Source organism: Podarcis gaigeae (assembly GCF_964106915.1).
Source record: "Podarcis gaigeae genome assembly, chromosome: 13".
Taxonomy (NCBI): Eukaryota; Metazoa; Chordata; class Lepidosauria; order Squamata; family Lacertidae; genus Podarcis; species Podarcis gaigeae.
Window position 1 is genome coordinate 15,768,580 of NC_139689.1, and position 23,777 is coordinate 15,792,356.

The following is a 23,777-nucleotide window of genomic DNA, read 5'->3' on the forward strand; positions in this document are numbered from 1 at the left end:
GCATGTAAGCATGTCCATCGTAACCAGCGCACTGTCCAAAGGTAAAATTTGCAATCATTGCTCCAGCCACTTTTACCCACCACTGGCATGTAGGCCCTGGAAGGTTGCTTGGGAAGGAATGTGACCTTGGGTCTGAAAAATATTCCCCTGCCATACACAGAATATGTCCAATTCCCTTGCCTAGCTTAAACCAGTGACATTCATTCTCCTCCTTTGTCATTTCCATATGGGAATTCTTGCTGGAAACTGCATTTTTCAAAGCATGCTGAGGATTCCTGGAAGGACCCATTAGACTCGTATTGGAATTACAGAGTTACCTCAGGTTAAGTACTTAATTCGTTCTGGAGGTCCATTCTTAACCCGAAACTGTTCTTAACCTGAAGCACCACTTTAGCTAATGGGGCCTCTGCTGCCGCCGTGCCACCAGAGCACGATTTCTGTTCTCATCCTGAAACAAAGTTCTTAACCTGAAGCACTATTTCTGGATTAGCAGAGTCTGTAACCTGAAGCGTATGTAACCTGAGGTACCACTGTACAAGAAAGTTCTTTGCATCTCTTCATTTAATTTCCCTAGGGGTTAATTAAAACTATCCATTGATTCCACAAGGACAGTGCTCAATTGATCACTTTGGAGCTTCGTCCCTGCAGCCAAGTGTTCAATTTTAGATCAGAAATCAACTTGGTGAAGAGAATCACTAATGCAATCCCTCTCAGAGGACTCTAAGGCAGCATCCTCAACTCCCCATGCTACTGAGGGTAAATGTTTTGTTTTAGAATGATGCTGTTATTTAAAACGATCAGACAGTGAAGCTGAGTTAAGCTTTAAGTGACTTTTTATCGTGGGCCAACAATTAGTATTAATCGTAAGCATGATCGCAGCTTATCAACTATGAGTACCATATGGTAGTAATGACTCCTGCTTATGGGTCCTGACTCTTGTGCCAGTGCTTGTCTAATGAAACATGCATTTGTGAATTTGCAAACCCCACATCAGTGTTCCCATCTGTGAAATACCCATCCACAAGATCACCTTACATGGACTGCCTTTAAAGATGTTTGAGAAAGTACAGGAGCTCAAATATTGATTTGGGGCCAGGCTGTTTGAACATATTATGCAAATATTGTACCACTTGTGGCCAATATGAGAAGAATAAAGGACTTACTTTATGTCAAACTAAAAGTGGTTCCATCCCCTTTTCAGAATAAGCTGTGCCCCTTTTCCTGTGGAGTTTGGAGTTTACAGGGTTAAAACTCCTTGGTGTCCTGTATCTGGGGAGTGGCCTGACGCAGGGCCTTATGTCACAGGCTTTGTGTTGTCTGTGAGAGTTGGTTTCACTTTAGACTGAGAGACGCTGCAAAAGAAGCTGCGTGAGCTCTAGGTACGGAGAGATGCCGGAAAGTTCTGATGGATTTATTGCTGTGTAAATAAACACTTTTAGAGATAGCAACGAACTGTCCCTGGACTTGATTTATCCCTCTATCTCACACGGACGGCAGGACTGCTACAACTCTGTTTTCCTGCCCAGGTCAGCCCCAAGCAGAACTACGCAGAGAAGCGCTGACTGGACGGCAGGATTTAATGGCCAAATTTCCCACCTTTTCATATAAAATTTATCAGAGTTCAAGGAGATATTTCAGCCATGCAAAAACAGTTGTGATATGAAGTAGGACCATAATCAGGGAGGGCTGGAGGAGGGTGGCCCTGAGAGGGTCCCTGGGCCTGAGGTTCCCCACATCTGACCTAAACTCTTTTAAGGACAGAAAATTACAGAGACAGACATTTTCATGACTTTATCAAATGCCATAACTGAAGGTGTCAACTCAATATTAATTGAATGAGAGTTACACAATTTGGGGCCACCACTGATATGGCCCCCATCTCTCACACTCACCAATCTGACGAATTCCAATGATACAGTGGACTGATTGCTGGATATCTTAAGGTTATTGAGTGTTTAAAAGTTTTAAATTGTGTTCTTTTTATAATGTCACTTATATTGTTTAGTTTACATATATTACATTTGCCATGATATATTCCTGAAATGCCAAATAAAAGATCTGTGTCATCAATTAATTAAACACCTTGGAATTTAAGTGATGGGAGCAGCAGAAAATATTGAAGACATGGCAGTGAAAAGGAGACCTGACAGAAGTCAAACACAAAAGATTGACTTTCTGTAGCTCCAAGCATGGGGAGGAAATGGAACTGTGCCCATCCATTTTGTATGGTTCATCCTCATGCTGGCAGGATGTCTGCTCAGAAACCAAATACTCAATGGATTCCTTCCCCAACCTTCCCCCTGCCATTTGTTTACCAAATCCTACTGCAATTAACAATGCCTTTGCCTCGTGGCTTTGTAAGGCAAAAATCCACCAGGTCCCTTTAGAATTGTGGTCCCGTGGACCTAATGGGAATTTAAAAGCCCCTTTTCTAACCATGCTTAGTACCATGATGTCAGCAACCAACGAAGTATCTGAAGAAAGATCTTCTCTAGATATAGCACTAACTGAAGTGGCATTGCAGCAAAAGAATCTTCAGTGCTTGGTCTTCCGAATGAATGGTGCAGAAGTTCCAGTTTTTATCCAGTGGACATTTGTCATCTACCTGAAAATTATCAGAAAGCTAACAGAAATGTAAGGTCTATCTACCATAGGTTACCTAAGGGTGTGATTGTTTGGTCAGCTGGCTGGCTGGTTCCTTCACTCATAGAAGGAAGGAGTTAGTGTTTATGTGGTTTTTAAGTAGAAAATTGATCAACTTATTGTGGGGGGCTTTTTGTTATGTTGTAGGTAGTTATTGCATAATTTGTTTGTGGAGATGGTTACACATTACATGTCCAAGATGACTGTACATTAGTGGAAGTTTCCATTGTTGTGTCAAGGAGATGGTGTAGAAAAAAACGCTTTAGGTTTATGAAATATTTTAGCACATGACCTCAAAACTCTCCAACAGAGATTCTTACTCAATCAATTATTTATTAGGTGATCACAGACTTGCTAAAGGTGTGAACCTGGAGTTCATTGGAGTTTTCTTCACCATCTGAACCAAGCACTGATAGATCAGTATACAGTGGTGCCTCGCTAGACGAAATTAATCCGTTCCGCGATTCTCTTCGTCTAGCGGTTTTTTCGTCTTGCGAAGCAAGCCCATTGACAGCTTAGCGGATTAGTGCTAGAGCTGTCAAGCGGCTTCCAGCGATCAGCTGTTAAGCGGCTTATCAGCGGAACAGCTGATAAGCGGCTTAGCGGCTTAGGAAAAGGGCAAAAAAAGCAAAAAAAAAGCGCTGGGGGACGCAAGATTTTTTCGTCTTGTGAAGCAACCCCATAGGGAAATTCGTTTTGCGAAGCGCCTCCAAAACAGAAAAACCCTTTCGTCTAGCGGGTTTTTCGTCTTGCGAGGCGTTCGTCTTGCGGGGCACCACTGTAGTTCAAATTATTTTAAAGGTGCCTAGAATTCAAGAGAAACCACATTTAAATATGAAAGGAGCAATTCTCACAAATAAGCCTGGGATCCGGACAAAAAGGAATACTTATTCACACAGCGCATTGCTAAGCTATGGAATTCGCTACCACAAGGTGTGGTAACCTGGGTGGCTTTCAAAGGGGCTCAGACAAATTCATGGAGGATAAGGCTCTCCACACTGGCCTTATGGGTGGTATGGCTCTAAATACCAGTTGCTCCGAATCACAAATGGGGAGAGCTCTGCCGTGCTCGTATCCTACTTGTAGGCTTCCCATTGGCTGGTCACTGTGGGAAAAGGATGCTGGATGAGAGGGGCCTTTGGTCAGATCCAGCAGGACTCTTCTTATGTTCTTATGTCCAACAAGAGTTGATCATAGGTTAGTTGAAAGACTGCAAAGTCACACAAAATGTGTTGTTCACAAATACTAAAACTGTTACCCCTTGCATACTTTTCCAAGGGATTGGTTCCATTGAACTCAGCAAGACTTACCTCTGACTAAAAACAGAAAAATCAGGATGTAAATCTTCTATTTGACATACCTAAGGCAACTTGAATTATAGGCTGGTGCCCATTTTGCAAGCATTCAATTGACGAGTGACCTCCAACATTCTGGACCCAGAAGAGATGGGGTGGAACTGGGGGGCAGAACAGTGTGTAGCAGGGTGGGTGGGCTTATGTGCATTCCACCAATGCACATGGGGGCCACAAACACAATCCCACACAAATCAGGGGTTGCCTGTAATTCTAACCCTCGTCTCTTTATCTGCAGCTCTTGTTATGTCTCCAGGAACCCCTCTGGATGATGACATGAGAAGAGACAACCAGTCCTGTTTAACTGAGATTGTATTTGTGGGCTTCTCAGACTTCCAGAGCATGCAAGCGCTCCTTTTTTTGCTGGTACTAATGTTCTACTTGGTGGCATTGATTGGGAACAGCCTGATATTGATCATCACGGTTGCTGAGCCTACCCTTCACACACCAATGTACTTCTTCCTCTGGAACTTGTCCTTTTTGGAAATCGGCTACACCACATCCATCATCCCGAAGACACTTGAACATTTACTGTCAGAGAATCAGACCATATCCTTTGTAGGCTGTGGGATTCAAATGTATTTCTTTATTCTCTTTGGTATTACTGAGTGTTGCCTTCTTTCTGTCATGGCATTTGACCGCTATGTCGCCATCTGTAAACCCCTGAAATACTCCAGCATCATGAGCCCTAAGGAATGTGCTCTGCTGGCTGCTGTTTCATGGGCCATTGGTAGTTTGGTGGCTTTGGGCCAGTCCATTTCTATATTTACTCTTCCCTATTGTGGCCCTAACAGAATCAGCCATTTTTTCTGTGATATTCTGCCCGTTTTGAGACTGGCTACCACCGACACCTTCAAGAATGAAGTGGCAGTTGCTACGGTAACTGTGTTCTTTATCCTGGTACCATTTTTGCTCATCCTGTTGTCGTACATGCTCATCATCGCCACCATCTTAAGGATGCCTTCAGCCAAGAACAGGCGCAAAGCCTTCTCCACCTGCTCCTCACACCTCATTGTCGTTTCTCTTTTCTACGGAACTGTCACTTTCACCTACGTTCGACCCAAATCAGTCTATTCCCTAGACAGCGACAGGATCCTCTCTCTCCTCTACACAGTAGTGACACCATCATTCAACCCAATTATTTACAGCTTGAGGAACAAAGAGATAAAAGCTGCTTTCAAGAAATCAATAGCAAGGAAGGAAGGTCTTTCTTAGATAATAATCTAGCTGTATCAAACCAATTCCATTTATCTGTTGCACTGCAGCAGGAATCCATTGATACTGCATGTTCAAATTGTTTTAACCTGCCCAGGGGCTTTATAGTGAAGGACAGGTAAGAAATTGAGATTATAAGAATAGCAATAACATTTAAGGCATTTATATACTACCTAATCATTAGCATCTGTAAGGGGTGTACATAAACTAAATCACACAGAATAAACCAATAAAACTGAACAGATGCCTGAACATTTTCTTAAACGCCTGCTGGAATAAGGAGATCTTTGTCATGTGCTTGAGGTTCAGCATGGAGGGTGGCTAAATAATAATGCTGGGTGGGTGGGTGAGTGGGAGTGTTGCAATGCCTCTTTGTTCCCTTTCCTCCACCTCCCAGTGGTTGCCAGCGGTGACTCCAAGCTTTGCGGAGTCCTGGGAGAAGATGCTCTGAATGGACCCCTCTCTCCCTCACTGATATCCTCATTGCCTACTCACTTGCCTCCTCTCACCTCCAGCCACACAACCACCCAGAAACAACATAAGGCAAGTGGAGGTTGCTGCCCTATTGCTTCACTAGTGTCACTGCTTGCAGAGTGATGGTGACCAGGAAGTGACAGGGAGCAACAAGGGTTAGCAGTGCCTCTTCCCTCCAGAGTGTGGGCCTCAGAAGAAGCCCAGTGATGCTGACATCTGACACCAGTCCTAAGAGTTTCTCTTGGATTTAGGAGTGGGTGGGTGATACTTCCTTGTTGGTTGGTTTTTGTTAATTGCATTTATATCCATCCTTTTGTATCCAGGTGGTATGCATGGCTGGACACACCAAGGAAGCATTTCAGTTAAACATGTTGCAAACTTTGTATGAGAAATCAGGTTAGCAAAAACGGGACTCCACAACGCCATCCTGTGTCACAGTGTTGGAATGCATAAACAACGCATATAAAGTGGTGTTTCTTTGCTGGTGTAGCTGGGTCCCATGTTTCTTCCATTTCCCCATTTTATCCTCACAACAAATCTGTGAGGTTAAGTTAGAGATAGTGCCCAAAGTCACACAGTGAGCTTCATCGCTGAGTGAGGATTTGAACCCAGGTCTCCCAGGTGTTAGTCTGACACTCTAGCCATTACACCACTCTGCTTTACAGTATGGGCAGTGACCATTCTGCATGTGTTCAATTGACATGTAACCACCAACATGTGGGTCGTTTTGGACCTGGAAGAATGGGGGCAGAACAAGGGATGGGACGGGGTGTCTGTGGAATAGGGCTTATGCACACTCTCCCGACGCATGGGGGGCTAGGAACACAACCCCCATGCAAATTGGGGCTTGCCAGTATTATTTATTCCCTATGATGCATAAGAGCATAACCACATGTTAGGGAAAATAGAACTCAAAGAGGGTATGCCGTTGGCATTGGTTAATTCCTCAGTTCAGGAAGGCTCTGCACTGGAGCTGGGAAGTCCGCTCCACTTCACTGTGGGGAGGAGTTGCAATGGACCGCATGGCTACCGCCTCTCCTCCGGATCCCGGCCACGTCATCACCCAGCCAGCGGGAGCTCAGGTTGGTCTGCATCAACGTGGCTCCCCTTTCTGGTGGTTTATCCTTACCAGACTTCCTGCGCAACAGGCAAGAGTCAGATATAGTCGGGTCCATTCAATGCCTAAGCGAATACCACTCATAGTCTGTAATCAATAAAGTTGTGGCCAAAACTTGCCCAATAACAATAACATCTGTGTCCTGGTGTCTTATTCTTTACGAGGGGGTGGTTGTGGGGTCTTGACACGCAACTCTATGAGAGCCGCATCTCCAGCAGTTAAGCAGCTCAGACTACTAAAAATTGTCATCAACCTTATTATAGCTGGAATAGCAAGAATTCTGGTTTCGCTAATATGGGGAGGGGGAATCACTCAATAAATATCAGCATCAATGCTTTGTTCCACACACAGTAGGATCCAGCATAAGCTTGTACACGCATATGTCACTGCATATGTAACCCTAATCAGAATAATTTCTTCCACTCTCTGCCGCAAAACAAGTTTGGGGTTTCTGCATCACCTCCTATGTAATGTGATGTAATGTCTTGCCTGCGGTGTGATGCTAAATATCACAAAAGCTTTCATGTTCCTGAGTTGCTGCTTTTAGCTTTCTTGGTTTAGTTAATCTTCTCAAACTATGTTTGTTTATGCCATGAATTGTGTTGTACTTGTGCATTTTCCCCCCACAATTATCAGCAAAATATTGTTACGTGCACCCCAATCTCTTCAATCAGTGAGAGATTTCAGGAGTGCCAATGGATCCCTCAGCCTTGTACATACATAGGTGCCGGCTCCCTGGGGTCCTGGGTGCCCGAGCACCCACAAAATTCCCATTAAGGGATCAAGCACCCACAAATTTCAGTATCAGGGCCATGCACACTTCATGACACCCATGGCCCTGGGCATCCACAGTCACTGGGCCAAGCTGGCACTCCTGAGTACGTAACACAGCTCAAAGAATTTTGCTGCACTAATAATGCTGTTGTTCAATCAGTTCCAAACTTCTGAGTCTTTTCTCACATTTAGAATAGGGGTTTGTTTTGTTTTTTAGCCAATTAAATGAAAGGTTTTAGCAGTTTCTAAAATGCTTCTTCTGCTCTCAGAATCAAGTCAGTGGATTGTACCTATTTTCATACCTGAAATGTAGAATTTTATCTTGAACGAGCAAAGCCAGTTTCACTCCAATCCCACAGAAGCACTAGATAAATGACACGTCATATTTTAAAAGAAACAGAGAATTTTGAGATGCAGGTGAACTAAACTCCAGTCTCATAATGTTTTGCCAAAAGCTGGCCCTTCCAAAGGAATATGATATATTTTAAAGAAGGGGTCAGGGGAAAAATTTTCAGCCAAAGGACCGCATTCCACTGGAGGCAACCTTCCGGGGCCAGATGCAAGTGATAGGCAGGTCAAGAATGAAAGTGATCTTTGTAATGGATGTGAATCTTATCTTTGTACTGTAAGTGGCATTCCAGTCACACAAGACACAAAGGTTTCTTCTATACACATGCACACACTTCAGCCAGCATTATCATTACACTTCAAGGTCACATTCTGGCCAGGGAAAAGTGCTTGAGAGGGTACAAACATGGGAACCTGAGCCAGGTGGCCTGGGGAGGGATGTATGGCCTGGGGAAAGCGCTGAAGGCCATATGGAGGTGCCTAAGATCCCTCACTCCTCTCTTCAAGACAAATTTAAGGGTTGTATCTAGCGCTGGCACAACTCAAAGTAGAGCCATTGTGGTCAGTGGACATGACAGACTTTGGTTCAATGGGTCTGCTCTGAGTAGGACTTAGGTGGCCACAGTCCTAAGTAGCCAGACGTCTTAAGCTACAGTTCTGTAAGTGAGTAATTTAAGAAGCGCTTTATTCAAAGCATTCTGCACCTCCCTGTTTCTCAGGCTATATATAAGGGGGTTGAGCAATGGGGTCAGGACTATGTAGAAGAGAGAAAAGACCTTGTTCCAATCTCGCATTGCGTCCGTTCTTGGTAGCAGGTAGACAATAATGATTGTGCCATAGAAGATGGACACTACCATGAGGTGAGAGGAGCAGGTAGAGAAGGCCTTTTGTTTTCCAACAGTGGATGGGATTCTCAGAATGGCTCGTATGATAGAACTGTAGGAAGCCAGAGTTAAAACAAAGGGTGGCAGGGAGCACAGGCCCGCCAGAAGAGTAGTTACCAGCTCCATCATATGGGTGTCACTGCATGACAGCTTTAACAATGGGCTGTAGTCACAAAAGAAATGGTCAATTGTGTTGGGACCGCAGAAGGTTAATTGCTGGGTTAAACATATTGTTAGGTTAATAACCAGCAAACTGCTTACCCAAGCCCCTGCCACTAGCTGAACGCAAGTTTTGCCATCCATAACAATCACATAGAGCAACGGCTTGCATATTGCCACATACCTATCATAAGACATGGCAGCCAAGAGATAACACTCTGCAACTACCAGGAAACCAAAAAAATAAAACTGTGTCATGCAGCCTGCCACAGAAATGACTTTACCCTGGTAGAGGATGAGGCCAGCTAGCATCTTGGGCATAATGTTGGAACTGTAGCAGATCTCTAAGCAAGACAGATTTCCCAAGAAGAAGTACATGGGTGTGTGAAGGTTGTGGTCCAATACCACCAGCACAACGAGGAGGATGTTGCCCACCATGGTCACAATGTAGATCACTAGGAAGATGAAGAAGAAGAGGAGATCCAGATGACCCAAATTCCCAAATCCCAGCAAGAGAAATTCAGTAATGATTGTATGGTTTCCGAAGTCTGTTCGATTCATGGTGGTAGCTTGAACCTAGGAAGATCAAGTGAACATGTGAACGTAACCTAGACCAGGGGCAAAGAACCTGTAACTCTTTGAATACTCCTGAACTACAACTCTTATCAGCCCTGACAATTGGCCAAGTTGTTTGGGGCTGATGGGAGTTGTAGTCCAACAGCACCTAAAAGGTGGCAGACTCCCCAGCACAGCCTTTGACCATGAGTCCATCTAGCCCGGTATTATTGACTCTGTCTGTGGACCTCTAAGGTCTCAGGTACATGCCTTTCCAACTATCTTACCAGCAGTCATTTGTAACTGGTGATACCAGTTATTGAACCCATAGCCTTCTGTATGCAATGCATGGATACTACAAGGATTCTGCACACAAAAACGGTGGTCCTTGTTTATCAAATAATCAAATACATGACACCTTTAAGAGAATGGGTGTGGGGCTGGAGAGGAGAGAATGAATGAAGCTCTCTCTTGCAAGCCTTCATCTATACATAGAACTGTGTACATGGTTCAACACTTGCATTGCATAGGCTCTGACTGCATATCAAAGCAATGAGTAAGTGGGTTAACATAAATAGATACACTGAAACAGAAGTTTCCAGACCCTTCTATATAGTGAGAAGGTGGGGAGGGGTATTACTCAGTTACCCTCCCCACCTTCTCACTATATAGAAGGGTCTGGAAACTTCTGTTTCAGTGTATCTGAAGAAGTGTGCATGCACACGAAAGCTCATACCAAGAACTGACTTAGTTGGTCTTTAAGGTGCTACTGGAAGGAATTTTTTTTGTTTTGACTATGGCAGACCAACACGGCTACCTATCTGTAACATAAATATAATTATTCACGGTCGGTGTCCTAGAATGGGGACTGACAACAAAATGTGCTCATGTTCAGAATCATTCCATTGGCCAACCCACCTGGTTTTCCATTCCCTCACCCCTGGTCCAACAATATTCCATGGCCATGGAGCATGCACAGTCTTAACTGGACTATTTGCAACGGTCCCTACTTGGTTTTTTTCCTAAAAAAATAAATTTTGGCTTGAGAAAAACCTTGAGGCTCCCCCGAGCCTCCTGATACCTTAGGTGCAGATGGTATAATTTTGGCTACATAATGTCAAGTGCTCAGCAAAATGAGAGCGCTATTTGTATATATGATGAATTTTAGCATTTTTTCTGCTTTGTTTGTTTTTGTAAATAAGGAGGAAGTAGCTAGTGCTCGAGGTGCATACCTGGTAAGAGGGCTGAGCTTCGGGGGGTCAGGGTTTCGTATGAAAATATAAGGCTGCCTGTTACAGAATCAAACTGTTAGTCCATCTAGTATTGTCCACTCTGACCAGCACAGGCTCTCCGAGAACTCAGGCAAACTCCACAACATCTGCTACCTGAGATCAGGTTCAAAGCAGGCAGGGGCACTTGAGAAGAGCATGAAGACCAGGGACATTTCTCTAGGTGAGATAGAGAGGGCTCCTGGAGAGTTACATTCATCCCCTAGGCCTGAGGGTCTCCGCCCCTGCTCCATACCTGAGACACTCAACCCTCCCCAAAACTAGCAGTAGTTAAATAACCTACCCAAAAATTATCAAGCAGCCACAAATGTACTTGATTAACAGAGGATGCAGAATTCAACCTTACTTGCTATGGAAGAATGCCCAGTCCTGATCACAAGACTGGAGGCAAAAGAACCCTTAACTTGGAAGACAGGAACACCCGAAAGTCAGATCACACAATGTGGTCTGCTCTATGCCACAGTTTGTTCCATTTCATCAGGATCCTCTTTCACCCTTGACCCGTCATTCATCACATATGCCCTTCCTTTCAACGAAAGTCTACAGCTGAGTCCTTCCCAGTCCTGGATCCCAACTAATTCTGCATTCTCTTCTCAAGCCACACAAACACCGTTCTCACAGCAATCTGAGTCACACATATGGAGCCAATGTGGTGTAGTGTTGGCTAGGACCTGAGAGCCCAGGGTTCAAATCCGCATTCAGCTATTACACTCATTGGTGACCTTAGACCAGTCACCATCTCTTGGTCTAACCTACCGCACAGAATTGTTGACAGGATAATATGGAGAGAGGAAGAACCATGAACACCACCTTGAGCTCCTTGGAGAACAGGTGGGATATATATTTTCTCTCTCTCTCTCTCTCTCTCTCTCTCTCTCTCTCTCACACACACACACACACACACACAAACACACACACACACACACACACATATAGCGCTTGTTCAACAACTGTCACTTCTGAAAGGAGGATCTTAATATGGTTGATGATTGGATCTTGGAGTGTAGGGGGAGAAACTCACCCACATCAGAGTTGTTTTTCCATGTCTTTGCCTGATGTGCTTGACTTCAGCTCATATCTCAAGATCTTAACCATTACACAAGGAAATGAAAAGCATGTGTGTGGGGGTGGAGGTTCTTAGTTGTCTTTTCCTGCTCAGATGTACCTTCTGGAGAAGAACTGAAGATGAATAGCATCAGAAGTTAAAAAAGCACAAATGCCTTAGACAGAGGCAGATGGGATGAGAGGCACAGGCGGTGACGAAACAAGGCTGTGCATTTTTCAAAGCCCTCCTGATGATTCACTCACAATCAGTAAATATCCATTCCTGCATGCTTTTGTCACTGGGTTCCTGTGACATTATCCCCTTATGGAGCCACTAGCTATATCTTCCCGCAACGACTGTCCCTAATTTCCAGATCCTTCACCAGCCTGATCTTTTTGTCTGCTACTATATCCTCCAGGGTGCAATTTTCATCCTTCTGGTCTTAGAAGTGCAGCTCTCGCTTACTGCCAAAGGACTTCTCCAAGCTTCTTTAGGCTTCAATCTCCTTAATGGTCTCAGGAAAGGGAAACTATTTGTATTTCTTCCCCTTAAGCAATTCTTTCTTCTGACTCATTATTTCCCTCACTTTCCACAGGGGATACGAAAGCACACTTTAAGGGCATTTCTAGAACACAAGGAGACAAGAACTTCTTTTCGCACAAAGACTATTTCCCCTTGTGGGAAACCTTCCCTTGACTGCAGTGGCAAAAGGTGAAAAATAGGCAGAGCAACTGATGGGACTTTGAACTTTCTACATTATGCTGCATTCCAGCAATGGAATCATCAAAGGTTTTGAATACAAACACATCCATGCAGGCAAACAACAGAGACTATCACTGTTCAAGAACAAACTCAAGTCTGGAAAAAGCATTCAAAGAGGATGCAGAGCAGGGCCAACCAAAACTGTGGCCTGGAGGAAAGTCGTGGGGATAGTCCAAAGCACAACTAAGGGTACAAGAATATGCCAGAGATCTGGAAGACCATGTTGCTTGAGCTCCGAACTTCAATGTCTAAAATCCCTGGTAGAGGACAAGGATCCTGAGGTCACATTAAGGGTAGCCAAATTCTGTGTTATTGCCATAAAACGTAGGGAACAAGCTGTGCTATCATAATGATTAAGGCCTTAAATGATAATTTTATATTATATGTTAGTGACTAAGTTTTAATTTATATATTTTTAAACTGTTGCTATATCTGTATTGTCCCTGTTATACCTAACTGCAAATTCAAATGTATCTCTCGTGTTTTATGACTTCCTTGATATTGTATGTGGGCTGGAACTGGTCTGTGACCAAAATAATAAAAATTTGTGTTGCCTGAGCAAAGTCCTGTTGAAATAAGAAGCCAGTTATATGTCTTCCTGCCTTGAGGGATCCAGTGGCCTGGAAATAAGGAGTCTAGGACCTCAGGGTGCATCACTGAGAAGCTGTTACCTGCAGTTCTGTGGCTCACCACAAGAGGCAGTATCCCCAGATCCCAGCAGCTCCTAACCCAGTATTAAGGTATTTCTTGCCATTGCAGTGGCCTAGCTCCTAGAAGATAGTTAAATACATAACTGGTCACCATTTGCAGCAAGCTTCACAATGACCAGGCTCCCCTGTGATTAATCCAGTTCTTGTATGAATAAGGGAGTGTCTTGACAGACCTGTGAACAGGAGTCATCCATTTGTCCAAATAGGTATTCGAATGAGATTGTTAGTAATGAGATACATGTTCAAATGTGGAAAGGGCAGTAAAATATGCAGACCACTGAGTAAAATAGACAATGAGGATTTAACTTTCCAACACTGAAATATAGATCTCTTTGTTGTTATATTTAGTAAGTGACTCAAGCTTGTATGCATGAAAGAGTTAACCCAGGGGTAGGCAACCTAAGGCCCGGGGGCCAGATGTGGCCCAATCGCCTTCTCAATCTGGCCCACGGACCGGTGTTTTTACATGAGTAGAATGTGTGCTTTCATTTAAAGTGCATCTCTGGGTTATTTGTGGGGCATAGGAATTTGTTCATGTATTATTATTTTTCAAAATATAATCCTGCCCACCACATGGTCTGAGGGATGGTAGACCAGCCCACAACTGAAAAAGGTTGTTGACCCCTGAGTTAACCTAAGCCCTGAGCTCAGGTTGCCAGTGGGTGGAATTTAGCAGGCTCCCAGCAGTATTTGCTTCCCCACCACCTCTTTGTCACTTTCTACTGTTTCCTTGAAAAGGGAGCCATGTGGTTTTGGTTCCCAGCACAGCAAATGCTGCATGTGAATGAAATGTCTCTCTAAAAGGAGATTTTTACAGCCTGAATCTTTGCTAATGCAAAGATTGCATGGTTCTTTTGTAAGGAAGCCAAGTTCTTTCTTTTTTAATCATTTGGTACATACTTTTCTTCTTCATTCTACTGTTAACAGATAGAGACTTGTTTGATGTAACTTCTCGAAATCTGTGAGTAAAAGCTACACTTGTTTGCAAAGCTTAGTGTCTGTGATTTATTCTAGCCTAATTATTTTATGGGGAGCATTTGTTTAAAGATGAATGAAGGCAGATGTAAAATCTAACCATGTGCTTGGAGCAATCATCATTGTGCTTATTCTGCTATCATGTGATTGGCCACTGAGAGAACAAAATGTTAGACTAGATGGGCTTTTGGCCTGATCCAGCAGGATCCAGCTCTTATGCTATTAAGTTGTTAAATAAACATTTTTTACCACAGTGTGGCGCAGATGTGTCTTGATTAGAAGCAGAGTGACTAATAATTCGTTTCCCAATAGAAATTCATGTTGCACCAACCCCACCAGTTGTATGAACAAGGCATTCCTGTTTGAGAAGGAGATAAGTATATGAGGTAGCAAACATCATTATGAACAGATGAAAGCTCAGCCCAGCCAAAGCTCCGTCTCCAGCATACTCCAAATGTGAAGTTTCATGACCAACCATCTGTGGCGGAAATTATCAGCCCCAAGGTGAGTTGCAATGAATCCTAGAGGTCAACAGAAAGCTGCCTTATACTAAAGCAAATGATTGGCCCATGTTGCCCAGGGCTGTCTACACTGACTGACAGCACCTTCTCTGGGTTTCAGCCAAGGATTTTTTCCCAACTCTGTCTGGTGATACCAGGGATTGAAACTGGGACCTTCTGCATGCAAGGCATGGACTGATTGCCTGTGAGTCATGGTCCTATCTCAGCTAAGGTGAATCTCCTGGTAACCCAGAGGTGATAAACAGAATCACACGGTAGCTACTTGATAGAGTATCAGTATCACCTTGTGGGCAGGTGATAATTTACAAGATCCAACCTTGCATCTGATAAATGTCACATCCTTATAGGGATGCGGCTGGCACTGTGGTCTAAACCACTGAGCCTCTTGGGCTTGCCAATCGGAAGGTCAATGGTCCGAATCCCCACAACAGAGTGAGCTCCTGTTGCTCTGTTCCAGCTCCTGCCAACCTAGCAGTTTGAAAGGTAAACGGCGTTTCCGTGCGATCAGGCACTCGTTGCGGTGTTCTGCTGCGCCAAACGCGGTTTAGTCATGCTGGCCACATGACCCGGAAAGCTGTCTGTGGACAAACACCAGCTCCCTCAGCCTGAAAGCAAGATGAGCACCGCAACCCCATGGTTGCCTTTGACTGGACTTATCTTTCTGCTTTAGATTGATGTATACCCTGGAATACATTTCATGAAGGGGTCCAACAAGCAGTAGCCTCTGTTTCTGGTCATTCACCCACTCATTTCTAGTCCCCAATTCTCATCAGCCCCAGTCAGCATGGCCAACAGTGAGGGATGGTGGTCTATCAATGTCTAGAGGGCTACTCCCCCCACACACTGCATCGTGCTGTCTCTATTATTAGTTTCTATTATGATACAATATGCATGCTGTTTGCCAGGCAGGACATCTTAATATTTTGTACCGTCTCCAGTTTTATTTTATTTCCCTTTTTCTTTCCTCTTCCCATGCAAAGAGTCCATGGCCCATGTACAATGGACCAATCAAACATCCATTGTTTTCATACTTCTGGGTTTCAGAAGCCTCCAGCAGTTCCAGCAGTTACTTTTTCTCCCCTTTTTTACTGATCTGCGTTGCAACTGTAGCTGGGAACCTTCTCATCGTGGTGCTAGTCATGACTGATCGCCAGCTTCACAACCCCATGTACTTTTTCCTAGCCAACCTCTCTCTGATGCCTCACACAGATCTTACTATACAGCAGTTTGGCTTTCAACAAATGCTTACTCCTCGCAATCATGGCATTCGATCACTACTTAGCCATATGCAAACCGCTTAGCTACAGGACCATCATGAACTTCAAGGTCTGCCTCCAGCTAGCAATTGCTTCCTGGTTAACTGTCTTCTCGGTGTCTTCCCTAGCCGTTGGGACAGTGTCCACAATGCTTTTTTGTGGTCCCAATGAAATCGACCATTTTATTTGTGATATGGATCAGTTAACCAAACTCTCCTGCAGAAAGAGCATGCTGGCAGAGATGACTGTCCTTATCTCCTGCTCCATTGTGACTATAGGGCCCTTTGTGTTCATCATCGTTTCGTATGTTTACATCCTGTCAGCCATTTTGAGAATCGCATCCTCCACAGGGAGACAGAAGGCCTTTTCAACATGTGCTTCCCACCTCTTAGTGGTGAGTTTATATTATGGGACCATCATGATCATGTATGTGATACCCACAAAAAATCAGTCCTCAGGCTTCCATAAGACAATATCTGTCATGTACACCGTTGCCACGCCAATGTTTAATCCTATCATATACAGCTTCTGGAACAAAGAAGTAAAAGGGGCCTTCAAGAAACTTGTGTTTCATAATCTTGGCATGCATTAGGACATATTTGCCAATCTGGAGTCCTCCAGATGATTTGAACTATATTATTATTATTATTATTATTATTATTATTATTATTATTTGTATACCGCCCTATACCCATAGATCTCAGGGTGATTCACAATATAAAACTACAGTTACCATCATCCCTAACCACTAACCATGCTGGATAGGCTTGATGGGAGTTGGAGTCCAAAACACGTGGAAGGTACCAAATCGGGGGAAGGTTGTTAGGGTGATTGTGGTACTTCTCAGGTTACTGTATGGGAAGTTGAACAGAACATTGCTAATTCAGAATTGAAATGCTGGAAAAAGGTCTCTGCATTGTACACATGAGAAGATATACCCCAGACCCTGGACTGGTGGTAATAGTCATCTTAGAGTAGAGATTTGGAACTTGTGCCTTCCAGACAACATTAAACTGTACAGTGGTACCTCTGGTTACATACTTAATTCATTCCGGAGGTCCGTTCTTAACCTGAAACTGTTCTTAACCTGAGGTACCACTTTAGCTAATGGGGCCTCCCACTGCTGCCGTGCCGCCACCGCGTGATTTCTGTTCTCATCCTGAAGCAAAGTTCTTAACCCGAGGTACTATTTCTGGGTTAGCGGAGTCTTTAACCTGAAGTGTATGTTACCCGAGGTACCAAAGCACAAGGATATGTCACATACAGAGCTTCTAAAACCAGGGGTGAGGAAACTTCTTCAGCCCAACGGCCAAATTCCCTTTGGGGCAGCATTCTAGAGGCTGTGTGCCAATGATGGGTGGGGCCAGAAGCAAAAGCAGGTGGAGCAATAGAGGGGCTGTGTAGCTTTGTGCCACAGGCTGCATTTCAGACACAAAGAGGGTTCTACACTATCCCGCGCAAATGCATGCTTCTCTTCATCCAGGCAAGAAGAGCCATTTTCACAGTTTGAGGACACATTTCAGCCAGGCAAAAGCACCCAAGGAGAGAGTGTCGCAGGGCCAGTGAGGGCTGTGTACTGGGGAGAGTCCCAAGAACCACATTTGGTATACTGATTACAAGTTCTCCACACCATGCTTTAAACCTGTAGTGGCCTCTACCTTCTGGAATGATACCTCCAAGGACCTCAGGCAGGTTCCAGCTGTGGATTGCTTCTGATAGCATTTGTCTTTGTGCCTGTTTACCTGTTCATTTTCCTCATACCGATTCCTGCTGTTCCTGGTTGTTGTGACTCACTCTTGAATGTTATTTTATTGTGTTGGTTTTATTGGTGTTGTTGTTTTGTTGGTGAATCGCCTTGGTATTTCTTTCTGAACTGAAAGGCAGTATATATGAATTATTTTAACAAAGAAAGTAAAGAAAACTGCTCATGTAAGCCCTATCAAGCCAAAGACAACATACCAGCCAGGCCAGCATTATTAATTATCTTTATTATTGTTTCCATGGAACCAGTAGACACAGGATGTGAGGATGGGCTGCTAAAGTAAAGGACTTCTAAAGACAACAGATGTAACTTTTTTCTCATCTATTGTCTCTTCAAATACCCACCCCCTGTTTATCTCTTCCAAAGGAATAAATAATATAATGATGAACACTTGTGGAAGCTGAGTGTTCAAGTCAACTAAAATTGCAACTTGTGTTTCAGAAGCTGAACACTTCCAGCTATCCAGTGTTGAGGATTCACAGCAGCAGATGAATCATGTTATACAAGAACCTTAAATATATTGAAGTCCAGAAGGAAAAGAATCCTGTTAATGAATAATGGGCTTGCGCTTAATAGGAAAGCACACAACCCAACATGTGTGCATCTTTTTAATCAATAATTTTAATTGATTTTTTTTAAAAAAAATATGACACTCAGCAGGGTGTCAGTAAAAAAAAACAACCCCTAACATTTAACAAAAGAAATATTCACTGGTCCAAATGTTCACCAAATAAGGACTTGCATAGCTTAGTTCAAGATAAACATGCAAATTTAAAGTAAGTAAAGGTAAAGGTACCCCTGACTAATAGGTCCAGTTGCGGACGACTCTGGGGTTGCGGCGCTCATCTCACTCTATAGGCCGAGGGAGCCAGCATTTGTCCGCAGACAGCTTCCGGGTCATGTGGCCAGCATGACTAAGCTGCTTTTGGCAACCAGAGCAGTGCACGGAAATGCCGTTTACCTTCCCGCCGGAGCGGTACCTATTTATCTACTTGCACTTGTTGTGCTTTCGAACTGCTAGGTGGGCAGGAGCTGGGACCCTGTTGTGGGGATTCAAACCACCGACCTTCTGATCGGCAAGCCCTAGGCCTAGAGAGAACATTCATTTATTGAGTTGCATATTTTAACTTCAAGTGCAAAAATAGAGGTGGATAAAAGTCTCTGTCTCTATGTGGAGTGGGGGTCAAAATTAAGAACTGGTTTACACCATGCACTGGACCCCATATAGTGTATTAATAGGACGTGGGTGACGCTGTGGTCTAAAGCACTGAGCCTCTTGGGCTTGCTGATCAGAAGGTCGGCAGTTCAAATCCCCACAATGGGGTGAGCTCCCGTTGCTCTGTCCCAGTTCCTGCCAACCTAGGAGTTTGAAAGCACACTAGTGTAAGTAAATAAATAGGTACTGCTGTGGCAGGAAGGTAAATGGCGTTTCTGTGATCTCTGGTTTCCGTCACGGTGTTCCATTGTGCCAGAAGCGGTTTAGTCATGCTGGCCACATGACCCAGAAAGCTGTCTGTGACCAAATGCCGGCTCCCTCAGCCTGAAAGCGAGATGAGCACCACAACCCCATAGTCACCTTTGACTGGACTTAACCGTCCAGGGGTCCTTTACCTTTTACCTTTTTACCTAGTGTATTAATGTAATTCAGTGTAACATTATTCACTATGCAGATCTGATGCACAAGAAATCGGCACAAAGCAAGCTGGTGTAAGTACAACAAGCGTAATTTTACAGCAGATACAAACCCCATTCAGCAATGGGACAGCTGCTCTGTCTAACTCTGGCAAGCAAGGCTTTAATATGGTGTTTGGATTGCCAGATCACATGACTGAACTGAAGAAGCTTAAGATTCAGTCTAAGCCCCCCACTCTCAGGTCCAGCCTCTGCCATGCCCCAAGAACTCTCCATTTGGGGGACTACACCAGCCTCAGCTCAGCCAGCTTCTACAAAGCCAGGATGAGCTGACTGCATCAGCATATTTTTGGCTGAGTTGGGGTTGGAGACTTAATGCCAGTGGAGTCCAGCTAAGCTGAGAATCAGCCAAATGACCTCAAGGTTAGCACAAGAGGAATATGAGCAAATGAAATAAAGTTCTCTAATTACTTGTGCATGATTCTAGAGATTCATACCCTGCTCCTCATGTAGCAGCCTCCAAGGGTAGCCAAAAGAAAAAAGAAAATTAAGCAATGTAAAATAATTAATCATACACAACAGGAACAGAGCAGGGGGAGAATGACCACCAAATAAAAAATTAAAAAAGGGTCTAAAATGGCTGGCAGAATAAAAAGGGAGTCAAAAGGCATCAAGGTTGGCTTCCCTGGGGAAAGAGTTCCAGAGCCATAGAATAGATCCTAACAAAAGTCGCCATGTACCTGACCTCTGGTCTATGACACATATCTGAGACACCATTTGGAGGGCTCAGGACATGAGTCAGTTAAGATTCCATTCAGTGTGGCTGAGCGGTGGAGGGACAAAGCCTGCATTGTAAAGGGGAATCTTGCAGTGCAATTTCTCTGATTCACATAATTCAAGTATGGGGAACTGTTTTCAGCCCAAGGACTGGATGGAGAACTACCCAATGGTGTATTGGTCATTATAATGTCAGGTGACAAAGGGGCTCGTGGTCAGTGCTGATTGATTGTAATTTAAAACAGATCGTCAAATTCTGTTCTTTTTCAGAGTTTGGGTTACTTTAGTAAAGAATGGTGTAGGATAGGGTCATTGTCTTTCACCACCACCATCACCCACTCCACTCCCCGCTTCCAGCTTTAGTGGCGTTTATGAACAATGACCCTCTTCAAAGCCCCTTTCACCTCCTTATTTCTGAGGCTGTAGATCAAAGGGTTCAACATGGGGGTAATCACCCCATACAACATGCTCACCAGCCTGTCCTGATCTGGATGGTGGCTGGAGGAAGGCCTTAAGTAAGTGAAGATGATTGTCCCATAGAAGAGACACACCACAATTAGATGGGAGGCACAAGTGGAGAAGGCCTTACGTTTCCCCTCGGAAGAACGGATCCGAAGGATGGTGGAGATGATGTGGATGTAGGAGACCAGCGTCACCATAAAAGCCCCCACACCCAAAATCCCACCAACAATAAGGACAACCATCTCAGCCGCATAGGTGGAAGCACATGATAAGGCCAAGACTGGAGGGATGTCACAGTAGTATTGATTAACTCTATTAGAATTACAATAAGGTAGAGTGAAAGTCATGACTGTGTGCAGCAAGGAGTTGAGGAACCCTGTGACCCATGTACCAGCAGCCATCTGAAGACACAGCTTCTTACTCATGATAACCGTGTATCGTAAAGGGTTGCATATGGCCACATAGCGGTCATAAGCCATGGCAGCTAAGAGAAAGACCTCTGTCCCTGCCAAGGCTACCAGAAAGTAGAGTTGCAGCACACAGCCAACAAAGGAAATTGTATTTTTCTCTGACAAGAGGTTCTCCAGCATCTTGGGCACTGTAGCTGTGGGGCAGCAGATGTCCAGCAGGGAAAGGTTAGTCAGGAAGAAATACATGGGGTTGTGCAACTGGGAGTCAGCTCCTATGGCAAGAAGAATGGTGTCATTCCCCAACAAGGTGACCAGGTAGATGAGCAAAAAGGCAGCAAAGAGGGAGAAGCGGACAGCTGGGAGATCAGAAAGGCCCATTAAGATGAATTCTGTCACTACGGTGATGTTCTCCATTTCTCCCCTGTGCGAGGAGCTTGCCTGCAAGAGTTTGAAAGCAAAAGTGTGACAAAGTAAACATGTTGGAGGCTACAGGCATGCACAGGCATGCTTTTCAAGGTGTATCCATATAGCCTAGAGTCAAACTAAGCAGAAATTTGAGGTCCCTGCTCAGAGACTTTATCACTCTGAGAAGCAAAGATTAGTTCCTAGCGATCACATTCATGCCCTGTACCTGAATTTCCTAGAGACCAATGTTTGGCCTATGTGTGAAACACAATGCTTAATAATAATAATAATAATAATAATAATAATAATAATAATAATAGATTTTTATTTATACCCCGCCCTTCCTGGTTCAAAAACCAGGCTCAGGGCGGCTAACAACAAATTTAAAACACTTAATTGTAAAAACAGCATAAAATACAGTATAGAGATGGTTCTTAGATCAGATCATCTGACAAAGTCAATTTTAGGTCCTTAAATTACTGAGACTCATTAGAGCTTCTTTGTACATTACATGTAAGTGGTGATAATGTTAATGGCCAGCACCTAGTGTGGAAGCTGGAACACGTATACTGTAGCTACGGGGCTTGATGGGGGGGGGGGTTGTTAACTAACTGAGGGTCTCATGGACCCTGCCACAATGCCACCCCACCTATCATGGTAAGCAGACTTCCATGGGGTGGGAATGGGAAGCAAGGGGAATGGCAAGGGGGTGATCAAGAAAAGTGAGTGGGGACAAAAGCCCTAGCTGAGCAAATTTGTGCCTTCTTTTTACAGCAGGAGGTCCAATCTGCATGCAGTATTATTGTCTCAGAAAATCCTGTCCACATCTGTCAGTTCATGTGAATGTCCTCCCTCATTCTATTGGGTGCCTCTCACGAGACGAAGACTTTGTGGCTTCACCCTCAGCCTGATTTATTCATCCTCCCCTTCCCTGCCTATGTTCTATCTAGCCTGATGAAAAGTTCTGAAGAACTCACTACATTGTGGGTGACTTGATAAAATATTGCCCTCGTATGGATTTACAAATGTATTTATACCACTCTCATCTAAACTATTTTTCTGTTCATCTGAGCATCCCTTCTAGATAGCGTTCCTTTTTTTAGGAATAAATGTGTCAGTACTCACTATGAAGTTGTTATGGTAAGTACCACACATTGCGAGGGGGGAGGAAGGTCCCAGTACTGTGTACCTTTGACTACCCCCAGAAAAGAGCACTGCTTCTAGAACATTCAGTTTACCACTCTCATTTCATGTACACTTGCTTCAGTTTAAGAGTCTCATTTCTTTGAACTTCTACATTTAGAAACATCACTCTTTCCGTCTTCCCTAAGCCTTGATCTTTGTCACAACGATAGCCCCATTAAGCTAGTATCTACTGTAATAATACTCACTGTCAATGCCTGGTGTGTTACCATTTCTCCAAACAGTTACTCTTAAGAATGCCTCTCACCTGCCTTGAGATCAAGGAAGGATTGTCTGTTCCTCTGGCAGCTCAAACTTCTCCTTTCAACCTCAACAGGAGCTCAAGGGAATAGCAGGCCTCAGAGCGCATAAGCAATGTCAGGAAACATCTCTGCTCGCCACCTATGGCCAATGTCAAGACCAAGAGTGATGGTTGATTTCCCAGCACAATAAACTACAGGGCTGTGAATAATTGTCATTCAAGATATCACTCCCTAGATGTTAAGGAAATCAGGCCAATGTTTTATGTACGCCAATTCACCATTGTAAGGAACTGTTCTAGTCCAGTGTTTACACAAAGCTCAGAAGCTTTAGGGACTAGGTCCTTTTTGGTGGGCTTACTTCATGCATACCCTCCAACACCTTGAAGACAAAATCCAGGATACCATCTTCCCAGACACCATCTTCCTGTTAGTTATCGCAAGACCACGGTGGCTATTTTGGTTGCCGTGATCTTCTGCAATTCCACACCATGGTCTGTTGGGATACTGCCAGGGAGACAAAGGCCATCATACCTCCACGTTGATTCCGAACGATCCATCAATCTCCCGTAGATACAGTATCAGTCAATTAGTGACACGAGCCTCAGAAATAGCTTGCCACATTCCAGGGCTCGTGCACACCCTTTCAGCAGAGTTCGCACAACGAAAGATGCACTCAGGAGAGCACTATTTACAACTTTATTCAGCGTTGGTCAGAACAAAGGAAAACATGACTGCCTGCCTGCGTGTCTAGGCACAGAGAGAGACAACAGCTATATACAAAACAGAAACATCCTGTGAACAGGAA

The 23,777-nt window shown here is 44.1% G+C and overlaps 4 protein-coding genes across 4 annotated transcripts; 2 read left to right on the plus strand and 2 right to left on the minus strand.

Moving 5' to 3' along the window:
* Window positions 1-4,271: 4,271 nt before the first annotated feature.
* On the plus strand, window positions 4,272-5,210 carry LOC310830440 (olfactory receptor 10A4-like; the record flags this gene model as incomplete). Its single annotated transcript, XM_083710221.1, has 1 exon — window positions 4,272-5,210. One exon carries the CDS (start codon window positions 4,272-4,274, stop codon window positions 5,208-5,210), a length of 939 nt encoding a protein of 312 aa, XP_083566347.1.
* Window positions 5,211-8,567: 3,357 nt separating this feature from the next.
* Window positions 8,568-9,503, minus strand: LOC310830441 (olfactory receptor 11A1-like; the record flags this gene model as incomplete). Its single annotated transcript, XM_083710222.1, has 1 exon — window positions 8,568-9,503. The coding sequence occupies exon 1, from the start codon at window positions 9,402-9,404 to the stop codon at window positions 8,568-8,570; it is 837 nt and encodes a 278-aa protein (XP_083566348.1). The 5' UTR covers window positions 9,405-9,503.
* A 6,305-nt stretch (window positions 9,504-15,808) lies between these two features.
* Window positions 15,809-16,671, plus strand: LOC310830442 (olfactory receptor 10A7-like; the record flags this gene model as incomplete). The annotated part of the gene is made up of 2 exons (XM_083710223.1): window positions 15,809-15,817; window positions 16,033-16,671. 2 exons carry the CDS (start codon window positions 15,809-15,811, stop codon window positions 16,669-16,671), a joined length of 648 nt encoding a protein of 215 aa, XP_083566349.1.
* Window positions 16,672-20,609: 3,938 nt separating this feature from the next.
* On the minus strand, window positions 20,610-23,059 carry LOC310830443 (olfactory receptor 5V1-like; the record flags this gene model as incomplete). The annotated part of the gene is made up of 2 exons (XM_083710224.1): window positions 22,919-23,059; window positions 20,610-21,560 (listed from the first exon to the last, which is right to left on the minus strand). Exons 1-2 carry the CDS (start codon window positions 22,940-22,942, stop codon window positions 20,610-20,612), a joined length of 975 nt encoding a protein of 324 aa, XP_083566350.1. The 5' UTR covers window positions 22,943-23,059.
* Between the last annotated feature and the right edge of the window lie 718 nt (window positions 23,060-23,777).